This window comes from Hypomesus transpacificus, unplaced genomic scaffold, assembly GCF_021917145.1.
Source record: "Hypomesus transpacificus isolate Combined female unplaced genomic scaffold, fHypTra1 scaffold_205, whole genome shotgun sequence".
Lineage (NCBI taxonomy): Eukaryota > Metazoa > Chordata > Actinopteri > Osmeriformes > Osmeridae > Hypomesus > Hypomesus transpacificus.
In genome coordinates, this window is record NW_025813746.1 from 144,911 (window position 1) to 156,532 (window position 11,622).

At 47.6% G+C, this 11,622-nt stretch overlaps 1 protein-coding gene across 3 annotated transcripts; it reads left to right on the plus strand.

Annotated features, from left to right (window-relative positions):
* Nucleotides 1-1,425: 1,425 nt before the first annotated feature.
* On the plus strand, nucleotides 1,426-9,938 carry gtpbp3 (GTP binding protein 3, mitochondrial). Of its 3 annotated transcripts, none has more exons than XM_047013878.1 (9): nucleotides 1,426-1,758; nucleotides 1,945-2,210; nucleotides 2,453-2,539; nucleotides 3,640-3,842; nucleotides 5,271-5,343; nucleotides 6,083-6,226; nucleotides 7,294-7,459; nucleotides 8,995-9,318; nucleotides 9,488-9,938. In XM_047013878.1, exons 1-9 carry the CDS (start codon nucleotides 1,697-1,699, stop codon nucleotides 9,717-9,719), a joined length of 1,557 nt encoding a protein of 518 aa, XP_046869834.1. In that variant the 5' UTR covers nucleotides 1,426-1,696; the 3' UTR covers nucleotides 9,720-9,938. The 3 variants fall into 3 exon arrangements, with proteins under 3 accessions (XP_046869834.1, XP_046869833.1, XP_046869835.1); XM_047013877.1 differs by having other exon boundaries at nucleotides 1,942-2,210; nucleotides 9,488-9,932; XM_047013879.1 differs by having other exon boundaries at nucleotides 1,667-1,758; nucleotides 2,028-2,210; nucleotides 9,488-9,931.
* Nucleotides 9,939-11,622: the final 1,684 nt, after the last annotated feature.

The following is an 11,622-nucleotide window of genomic DNA, read 5'->3' on the forward strand; positions in this document are numbered from 1 at the left end:
TCCTATGAATTGGCATAGCCCAGACCTAACACAGGCTGTCCCGGATGATTAAGCACATTATGATTTATTTATAAATACAAAAATATCTTCATAGATTAATTTTTCAGCCGGACCCAAGTCGGTGGGCAGTTAACTTATCCCCTCTCAGTCCAGATCATGTGGAGAGAAAATAATTGATTTCTGTTTAAGGTGCACAACTGAACTCATACAAACAGCACCCAAGTAGCTATAGCCTATAATCCCTTTCACACCTTCCTTTGTAAACACACTAAGGCACCCTATCATCCTTTAGATGAAATGTAAGATACTTAAAAACTGTTCCAAATATAGTTTCTGTTGAAGGAGAGATGGAAATGCCACAGTTGTGCATCGAGCTAATATGAACACCTTCACATCACAAATTTGTATGTAAAACATTTGGTTGGAGCTGCCAAACATCCCAGACAGGTTGAAGACAGCCTGTGTGTAAGCTGTTGACACACAGTGGTGACTGTGTGTGTACAGGAAAGGTGCGGCCTGTTATCTTGAACAACAACAAGCAACAATACTAGCGATTGATCTCTCATGTGATGGATGCGATTGGTACACATTGAAGAGACCATGAATAATTAAGATCACATAAAAGATCCCCCCCCCTCAGGCTATGTCTTTAGTCTATTCTGCCTCACAGCCTCCCCCCCCCCACCCCTCACACACGTACACACAAATACACAAACACACCTACTCAAACCAAGCTCTCCCCCCTGCCCATTGCTCAGAGGTAACGAGTCTGGGAGCGTAAATTCTGCTTACTCATCACCCTCTGCTGACAGCTGCAAGTATCTGCAGTGGCCAGTGGGGCATACTCCAGTGTGCGTGCAGTGCTTGTGTGGGTGTACTGTTTGGATGGACATATCTTTATGACCATAAAACGTCCGACAAGTGATGTTGCCCTAGACAACTGAAAGATCTCAATCAAAATGGACTTGGGGTCTGTTTTGGAAGGGATTCGTTTTTGAACATATAAACTACAGACTTTCACTTGGTGATTAGATAACTAGGTGTGAATAATTGTTATTGTTCAATTTGAGATTAATTCAGTTATTCATAGTTTTTCATACAGTTTCATGAATAATTAATAACTTTCCCTGTTTAAGCCAATTATTTTCGAGCGAAAAAAAGATAGGCAATTGTCACTGTTTACGACACGAGGCACATTTCAGTAACACTGTTTCTTTCACCTGCATTCAAAAGCAGTAAAATCAGCGACGCCTGATGTCATCCGGGGAAATAGGGCCAACATTAAGAATAGTCGCAGTAGCAACACGGACCGAATGTGACTGCCCAACAAGGGCGGATTCTCATTTGATTGACAGAATTTTAACAAACCAAATAATTGCTTGGCAAAGAACACAGGAACTTGAAGACCAATCAGATCCAGAAAGTCGATCAACAAGGACATCGTGGTCGAAATGACAGCGCGGTGGGAATGAAAGTTTGAGTAACGCAAGGAAGAAGGATGAATTAATGGACTAACATTTATTTTCCAGTGTTTCTATCACCTCTTCTCTTGGTATTAGAAGCAGCCCAAAGGCGTAAACCAGTTGTTAAATCATAACATGGCAATTAGCTCAAGTCATTGATGTTTTGGACAACAGTTCCCGTGCAGGCTATCTATGAGATGCAACAACACAACAGAATAGTAACATAACTGACTATGATCATGTTACCAGTGACCCATAGAGTATGGAGACGGGCTGTCTGCATCCTCAAAACAAGGTTGGTTTCTGTCTTCCAACTGTGTTAGCTTATTATTGTATATTAAGAGCGGAAAATAAAGAAATTCGTAGGAAATCATTACACAGATACCTTTTAAACTGTATGCATTGTCTTCAAACTGTTGTATGAGGATGAAAAGGATCCTGTATATCTTGTTTATTTTTATATTATCCCTGTTGTCAGCAGTCCGTGGTTTGCTCCACAAAGAAGCCTGCGCAGGTCTGTAGGAGAACTCAGTGATGCCGAGACCATATTTGCCTTGTCATCAGGACACGGCAGGTGTGGAGTGGCGGTGGTGCGCGTGAGTGGTCCCGACTCCCTAACGGCCCTACGGAAAATGACCGGCCTCACCAGCGGCCGCCTCCCTGCTCCGCGCACCGCCCTCCTCCGTAGCATCACCGACCCGCGCTCCAAGGAGCTCCTGGACAGAGGGCTGGTGCTCTGGTTCCCAGGTCAGACTAAGACCCTAGTAGTGTACGCCTGCTGAGTCAAGTCATCACCATGGAGATAACTGTAACTAAGTACAGACTGTTCCTTGACTCTGACCACCAAAATACTGTTGAAACCGTGCACTTCTGAACCTTGATCTTCTGCTGTACTTTCCATAGGCACTATTAGCATGTCGTTTTCGAGGAAAACAAATAAAATGTGAAAGATAATGTAAAGGTGCATTATGTTGTTGTCACCTCTGCAGGCCCGCACAGCTTCACAGGCGAGGACAGTGCAGAGTTCCATATCCATGGTGGACCGGCGGTTATTGCAGCAGTCTTGCAAGCTCTAGGTGAGATACGAATGGATCTTTTTTTCAGTTCATGGCTGATGCTCACTATCACGAGAGAGGGCTCTCAGTCTGTGATGTTTCCTGCCTTAAGCTCCTAAATGTGTTATGCAGTACTCACGTTGGCCGTTAGAGGGCAGTGTTACACAGACAAGAATGACTTCCCTACTGTGGCTGACAGCTGTTTTGTCACAAAATAGTAAACGTGACAAAGCTTGACATTGTTTAGTTTATGTATAATCCCGGTATGTAGTCAGAGACACAATAGTTCATGAAGTGTTTGTACCACAATGGAAGGTTGTGTATGTATTTTAAGTAGGAATTAATCTATGGGTAAATTAATAAGGTTCGTGTAGTATATCTATGGTGGGTATTATTTAACAACTGTTCGCTTGTCTAACTTGTCGGTTGATCATTGCGGATGGACAGTGTACTATGTGTCAGTCTTAAAGAGACCAAACACACAGATGGTAAACATGTTTAACTCTCCAGGACTTTTACAAGTCTTGAGGGCCTCCCAACTGCTACAAAAACAAAACCTTTCTTAACCTGCCCAGGGTTGTTTTTGATTGTTTTCGCCTTTTACAGTGAACTTAAAGTGGCCCCTTGACCCTAGCTTCGACACCGGTTTTGACCCTGCTGATGTCGTTTCTGCTTGTGTGTGTGTGCTCATGAGTGTGCTACTCTGTTTCCTACTGTGTGAGTGTGTGTTACTGTGTGTGAATGTTGTCTATATGTGTCTCGTATGTTTTCTATATGTGTGTCTGCTACTGTGTGTCTGTGTGTGCTACTGTGTGTGTTACTTTGTGTGTGTGTGCTACTGTGTGTGTGTGTGTGTGTGTGTGTGTTACTGTCTGTGTGTGCTACTGTGTGTGTGTTACTATGGTGTTGTTGCGTGTGTGTTACCATGGTGCTGTTGCGTGTGTTACTGTGTTTGTTACCATGGTGCTGTTGCATGTGTGTTACTATGGTGCTGTTGCGTGTGTGTTACCATGGTGCTGTTGCGTGTGTGTTACCATGGTGCTGTTGCGTGTGTTTCTGTGTTTGTTACCATGGTGCTGTTGCGTGTGTGTTACCATGGTGCCGTTGCGTGTGTTTCTCAGGAAGTCTTCCCAGTGTGAGGCCGGCGGAGGCAGGGGAGTTCACACGGAGGGCCTTCCACGCGGGGAAGCTGGGCCTGACGGAGGTGGAGGGGCTGGGTGACCTGATCCACGCCGAGACAGAGGCCCAGAGGAGGCAGGCCCTCAGGCAGATGTCTGGGGAGCTGGGCCTCCTCTACCAGGACTGGAGCCAGAGGCTGAAACGGGTATGAAACCACCCGTCTATCCAGGGCTTCGCTGCTCGCGGAGGGCTCGACCCTGTTGCGAAGGTGTGGTGCAGGCAGGGGAGTTCCGCGATCGCCCTTCCCAGATGCTTTGCCACTGATCTGAGGTCAGTCTCGTGTTAAGGGATACGTCTGAAAGTAGGAAGGGGAGTCAGTTTCCAGGCCTGTACCCACGGAAAGCATCTCCCCACAGCTCCTCTCCGCCCAGCCCCCTGTCTCCGGCCCCCTGTCCCCAGTCCCCAGCCCCCTGTCTCCGGCCCCCTGTCCCCAGCCCCCTGTCCCCAGCCCCCTGTCCCCAGCCCCCTGTCTCCGGCCCCCTTCCCCCTGTCCCCAGCCCCCTGTCCCCAGCCCCCTTCCCCCTGTCCCCAGCCCCCTGTCCCCAGCCCACTGTCCCCAGCCCCCTGTCCCCATCCCCATCCCCCAGCTCCAGACTCACAGTCCCCGGCTCTCCTCAGGAGACTTCAGCCTCCAGAAAAGAATCCTAAATAAAGTCTTCCTGAGGAAAAGCAGCCAAGAAGCCTCCCAAAAAACCCTACCTCTGTTTTCTGACACGTTCGCTTTCTAAGAAATGTTGTTGACAGGCACCTCGGCCCGCCTTCTTGTTAATTTGACAGAGAGACAATGCCCGCTAGCGACGCTATTGTCTCGACACAATGTCCCTGGGCGCTCGTAGAGAGCTTCCTGTCCGAGCGGATCTACGGGTCCTGCGTCAGTCGTCCTCCATGACAGTCTTCATCCTTCAGTGCATCCGAGCAGTTCGAGAGTAGCGCGGGATCTGAACTTGGAATAAAGTGCGACACACACCCTAAACAACGTGGCAGGTGTTTGTCGTACGGTGTATAGTGTGTCGGGGTTTTAAGGACCTGGTGGTAGAAATGGCGTCATGTAAGATGCGCTCGCTGTGTACTCTCGCTTACCGTCTATGGGACTGCTTGTCGTATCAAGAATCCTAAAGTATATGTAACCACCTACGATGTACTGTTTACTCTGACTTAAATGAGTAGGTAAATGAATAGCCGTACATAAAAATATCTGACTATACCTAAGAACATACCTAACCATATATTATTCTGAACTTTGTTGTTTTTAATCTAACATTACGAACCAAGTCAGTTTACTCTGACTTAAATGAGTAGGTAAATGAATAGCCGTACATAAAAATATCTGACTATACCTAAGAACATACCTAACCATATATTATTCTGAACTTTGTTGTTTTTAATCTAACATTACGAACCATGCTTCTCATCGTCTTGGGTTTAAAAAACCTTTTTTAGGGAGTTTTCTCGTCTTCTCTGAGGGGTTTAAGTTGGTTTTTGGTGCTGATCTGTGGGCATCTATGACGGTGCTTGTAAAAAAGGGCTTTTCAAATAAAGGTTAGTTGGATTTGTGTTCCTGTGCGGCCCACAGGCTTTGGCTCATGTGGAGGCGTTCATAGACTTCAGTGAGGATGAGCTCATCGAGGAAGGGGTCTTGAACCAAGGTACGTACTTTCTGCCCTCCTGTGTTGGAAAAATGCGGACGCACTCGGGGTCTTTCAGGTCGCAGGGTGGTGGGGGAGGTGTGTCCGGTTGGTTTTCCTGTTTGGATCTTGGGCTAGCTAGCGAGCGTTCACCACTGTAAGGAGATGGAGATGGACTGCTGAGAAGACAGTTTCCTGGAGGAAGTGTGGTGAAAGGGGGAGAGAGGGGGAGAGAGGGCCGGAGGGACACTAGAGACATTAGTCTTGTCTTCAAAGCCGGCCTGCCAGTTTGTCCACAGGAATCCACCGTCAGCAGCTTGGTCTTAAAGAGCCCAGACCTGCTGTTTGGCCCTGTGTTTCCCATGGTGAGGGGGAGGGGGGACGGAGAGAGGGAGTGGGGGTGGGGGTGGGGGGGCATCCCCTCTGTGTCGCCTGACGTCTGGCTAGCCTGGAAACTCACAACCTTCTGACCTTGGAGTATTCTGAGCGGCTTGATGCAGCAGAGGGTTTGTTTTGGTGGCACCAAGTGACCCCTTTGCCCATTTGTTATTGTTGTGGCTTGAAGCAAACCAGTCAAGCTAACTTAAACTGAACTTACAACGCTAATTCTGCTCAGCCTTTTATGTCAACAAGTGTTGTCCGAAAAGTAGGCAAGCCTGTCGAAGTTAAACCCGCCCAGTAAGCAAAGATCACATTTTATTCCGACGTAAAAGACGATGAACTTCACCTCCATGTTCTGGCTTGTCCCTCGTCCCTCCAGTGGACAGCTCCGTGGGTGAGCTGCAGAGGGAGATAAAGGTTCACCTGAGGGACGAGAGGAGAGGAGAGCGGCTGAGGAGCGGGGTTCAGGTGGTCATAGCAGGAGCCACCAACGCCGGGAAGAGCAGCCTTCTCAACACCCTGTGTGAGTCCAGCACACCACAACACAGTTTATGTACAAAGCACAGCGCACTCAACCCTGTTTGAGTCCAACACGGTACACAACACCCTTTATGTACACAGCATAGTACACAACACCCTCATATACACATCCAAGTACACAACAAAACCCTCTTAAGTACGGTGAACAGCAGCATGCCTCAGTACAGTACACAATAACACAGCCATCAATTGTGTGACGTGTCTAAGATTTCTGGCTAGTGGCTTGCAAATGTGAGGCAAAAAAAAACAAAACAAGTAAAAAAAGGGTTTCAAGTGTATTTTCTCGGTTTACTCCATTTCCTTTACACAACATGTTTATTTTATAGAATTGGCCTGGTCAAACCACCAAGTCACAGCCGGGACTATCATTATACCCTGTGTATTCTTAATATAACAGTTCTGTTTATCAAGCTGGATATATTTGTTTAGCGTATTGCATCCTAAAATAATCTAGCACGGCCTTACATAAACGATGTGAAGTGGCTCCTTGGCAGGAATCTTCACAGCTTCCTATCTGAAGAATAGACTTATTTATCAGTCTTCAGATAAAATCCTGTTATTGTTTCCTATTTCGCTCAGTCTTTCCTAGGCTCCACGCCCTGCTGTCTGAGCAGTATTAATGGGCTGTGTGTTGTTGGCCTGGGCCTGCATGTTACAGCGCTGCAGCTACCAGGTTCTCTGGCCCAGCGGAGGAGTTGGAAGCCTCGGGATTTGATTGACAGCTTCCAAACTCAGTGGCCTTTTTCATTTTTTTTTTTGCAATGTTTTGAATAAAACCCGTCACTTTTCCTATACTTTTACGTTAACGACATAACATATATAATTCATGTAATATAACAACGATAAGAAAGATACGCAAAAAAATTGTTTTATCCCTCAGTTACAATCTGGCCCTTTCCATCCTCCAACTTGGGTTATTTCTTCTGTCGTCGTTTCATATGAAGAGTTGCGACACTGTACATCGGTTTCTCCCCCCTTCCCCCTCCCCACTTCCCTTTCCCCCTTCCTCACGTTGTGACCGAGAACTCCTCCCTCCTCCTGTCTGTCCAGGCCGGCGGCCGGCGGCCATCGTGTCCTCCGTGGCGGGGACGACCAGGGACGTGGTGGAGACGCCCTTGGACCTGGGGGGCTTCCCTGTACTGCTGAGTGACACGGCGGGCCTAAGAGAGAGCACCGACAGCGTGGAGCGGGAGGGCGTCCGCAGGGCCCGGGAGAGGTACAGTACTGGAGTCAGGTGGCTGAGCGGTGAGGGAATCGGGCTAGTAATCAGACAGTGCCAGTTCGATTCCCGGCTGTGCCAAATGACGTTGTGTCCTTGGGCAAGTCAGTTCACCCTACTTGCTTCGGGGGAATGTCCCTGTACTTACTGTAAGTCGCTCCGGATAAGAGCGTCTGCTAAATGACTAAATGTAAATGACAAAATGTACTGACCTGTGGAGCGCACCCTAACCAAACACCTGAAAATAAGCGTGTTTAAATGAGGGTATACAGTGTAATACTTTTTTTATTTTTATCCAAAGACTTTTTATTTAAGTTAGTAGTTCTTGTACCCTTTCTTAATGCTGTGAGCTTTTTTGTCTTCAACTCCAATGAATGATAAGAAACACGCAGTTCCGGTCACGCAATCTGGATCAAAATTAGGAATGTGTATCTTGGAACTTAACGGCAATAGAACGATGAGTCTTAGGGAGGATTTTCCTGTCAATGTTCTGTTTTGCAGAACAGTTTTGTCTACAATTTTACGACACGATGGAACAAAACGTGACTGTCCTTGAAGACAAACAAAGGAAGAAATAAGTAAATCGTGTGCCTGGCGTACATTTTATTTTGGCTCCAGTTACGTCCAAACTGTATACATTCCCTCCCAGGGCAAACGTATGGATATAAATATCCACTATAAACATACCCAGAAGGTTGTGCAACAATAGTGCCACTGGTCCCAGTTGCATAATAGGTCCTGGGGGCTGGGGTTAGGTGATAGAATACAACATACATGACCACCTCTGACAGCTGCTTCCACTGTTTATACCAAAGGTAAACAAGCAATAGGAGAAACATCTCACCCCCCCTCCATCACTCCCCCTATCTTACACATTGACAGACGCATATATACACACACGCACCATGCACACACACACACACACACACACACACACACACACACACACACACACACACACCATGCACACACACACCACGTACACACACTGCTCACTCCTGTGCCTCAGACAGGAAGTACGGGTAGTTTTTGTGCTTCAGGGGACTTTTAGTCAGAACAGGTCGTCGCTTTGTGACCTGGGCCCGGGCAGGAAGGAGGTGGTAACAATGCACTGCTGCTGTTCTCTCTGGAGACAACGCTAGCAGAGACAATTAGCCCTGGCTAGCTCACACCCAGCCAATAGGAGAGAGCGAACGTGGAGCTCAGACTTTCCAATTCAGACAACGGAAGTCCTGCGAAGCGGCTTGGGGCTTAACGGATGACGGCACCATTTGGCGGTGTTCTCACTCTCTTTTTTAATATGTTTTACTCTCCTCTCTCTTTGTCTCTCTTTTTCTCTGTCCTTCTCTTTCTCTGTCTCTGTCTCTCTGTTTCTCTCTTTGTCTCTCTTTCTCTGTCTCTCTGTCCCTCTTCTCCTTCCATCTCTCTCTCCATCTTATCTCCTTCCATCTCTCTCTCTCTTCATCTCTGCCTCTCTGTCTCTCTCTCTCTTTCTCTCTCTCTCTCTCTCTCTCCCTTTCTCTGCCCCTCAGGGTGGAGCAGGCGGACCTATCTCTGGTGGTGGTTGACTCCACTCAGCTCCCCCCCGATGACAGGCTGGTGCCAGACTTCCTCCAGGGGCACCTCCGGAGCGTGCTGCCCAGCAGGGAGCCCCCCAAGGCGGGCGCGGGCGCTGACCCGGAGAGGTGCCTGCTGGTCCTGAACAAGAGCGACCTGGTGCCTCTGGACCGGAGGGAGAGGGTGGAGGAGGAGCTGAGGAGGAGTCCTGGCCTCCCTCCTGTGTGCTTTCTCTCCTGCCACACCAGCTCCGGCCTGGAGGCCTTCCTCTCCCTGCTCCACAGCCATGTCAAGACTCTGTGAGTTGGTCGACGACACCCCGTAGAGACTCTTGGGGAGTCGTCAAAGACGGCAAGAGCATCAGACAAAAATGTCACACTTTAAAACGTGTAGTTTTGTCACGGGCAGGAGTGACTTTGGTTAAAAGCATCTGCTGAATTAATAAACTGTTGTTGCTATTACCCACAGGTGTGGTGACCCTCTGTCCGGTTCCCCTAGTCTGACCCAGGCCCGCCACAGGGCCCACCTCCAGCAGTGTGGCTTGGCGCTGGCCCAGTACCACCACTACCGGGACCAGGACCTGGCCCTCGCCGCAGAAGGGGTCCGCCTGGCCCTCACCAGCCTAGGCCGGATCACAGGACGGGTGGGCGCGGAGGAGATCCTGGATATCATATTCAGAGACTTCTGCATAGGGAAATAGGCTCTGCAGAACAGACACAGACTGCTCGACTGGGAGGCGGAAATGAATGTTTGTTTTTTTGACGCAAAATTGTATTTTAAGGACGGCTTGGTGGACAACTTGCACTGTCGGCATACCCTCTACCTTTTTTTGTGTTTTTTTTTGGTGCCAGTATTAAAGGTCATATACTGAACCTGTGTCCAGATGGTTTCAAATGCCTTGTGCTCCATGATGTGACCAAGCAGTAATAAATCATGTCTTGTCCTCGCCCGCGGAGTTCTGGTGGGAACGAAACCCTCTCTAAGGCGATCTTCTCCACACCCTTTGTTCCCCCTGTCAATCTGGCCGAGATTCAATATTTATGTTTCCTCAGTGAACTCCTCACCCCTTTTCGCGAGTTTATTCCTTTCTCCCCAGGTCTCTGACGACACCAACTCTGTCTTATACGTCAGCTCTCTCTCTCTTTCTCTGTCTCTCTGTCTTTCTCTCTCTCTTTCTCTCTCTCTCTCTCTCTCCATCTCTCTCTTTCTCTCTCTTTCTCTCTCTATTTTATCTCTCGTTTCTTCTTTTTTTCTTTTTATCAATCTTTTCTCTCGCTCCTTCGTTCTCTCTGTAGCTTTGCCTCTCTCTCTCGCTACCTCTCTCCTCCTTTCATCTCATATTAACACACAAAGTGTCAGCACAGAGAAGCTCCAGTCTAAAAGTAGAGCCTGTTCGATCCTAACAGATCGATACAGACTGCTGCTGGATTGATCTGTAAAGCAGAGTCTGCTTGGCTTCTGGAGGTTTCCACAAGGAGAGGGGATGTGTGTAGGACTAGCTAAATCAATACCGAGCACTGTTCAAGAGGATCAACACAGTGCGCCTGGATATTTGATACAGTGTATATTTCAATATTTTTTTAAATCACTATGTATTTTGGGGCAGTTACTGAAGGACCTGTTAAAAGATATGAAATATCTGGATTTTATGGAGGAGGTCTATATCCTCTCTTTGCGCCAAAGTACATTCCAGGTTGTAAATTTCTCTTCGTACAGTATAGCAGTGCCCAGACAGAAGCTGTGATCCGTGGCAGGGTCTTTGTTCACTGTTGAGTGATGAGGGTCGTTTCAGCCTGTGTGGTAATTGCGTTTCCTGTGACTGATTAATGTGTGATCTAGGGAGCATGGCTCTGTAACAGTGGATGGCAGCATTGGGGTTCAGATGAGGGGGTCATCTCCAGTCCTTGTCCTTTGGGTTGACATAAAGTAAGACTGTGTGTATGTGTGTTTAGGCCAAATAGGGTTGAAAAACACATTTTGTTAAACAAAGGATTTCCTGAGAACAGATAGAAGCTTCTTCACCTGCAGCGCAGAGCAAGCCCCGCCCTCCTCTGGTTCTGGTCCAATCCACAGCCACGACAAGAGCACTTCCTGTGCTGCCGGTATGCTGCAGCACAAGGAGGACAAACTCAGTCTGAACTGGTATAACTATACAGGGCTACACAATGTACTGGGCTATATACTGTGCATGACAAGATCTCACAATGTAGGACTTAACTTTCATGCTCCACAATGCTTATTCACTGAGCCATCAGGGAGACAACATACCAACATTACCTTGTTGAAAATACATCCTTAAAGTGAACTGTGAAGTCATTAAAGTGGCAGTTTCTGCAAGGAAAGCTCATTGCAGCCTTCCATGGGATTTGAACCCAAAACCCTTAACATTCATTCAAAGGGGTTAGCATGTGTGTTTCGGATCAAATGACCAAAGGGGTGAGTATCAGGGTTTGAATTACGGGGGGGCTTGTTTTTTTTTTACCTAATTAAGACTTGGACCCCCCCAAAAGAGGTAAAACAACAGGTCGGGAGGGTCGATATGTTTATATGTCATTTTTACCTGTAATCGTAAAAATTAAGTTACGCCCTGGAGAAGAAGTTGA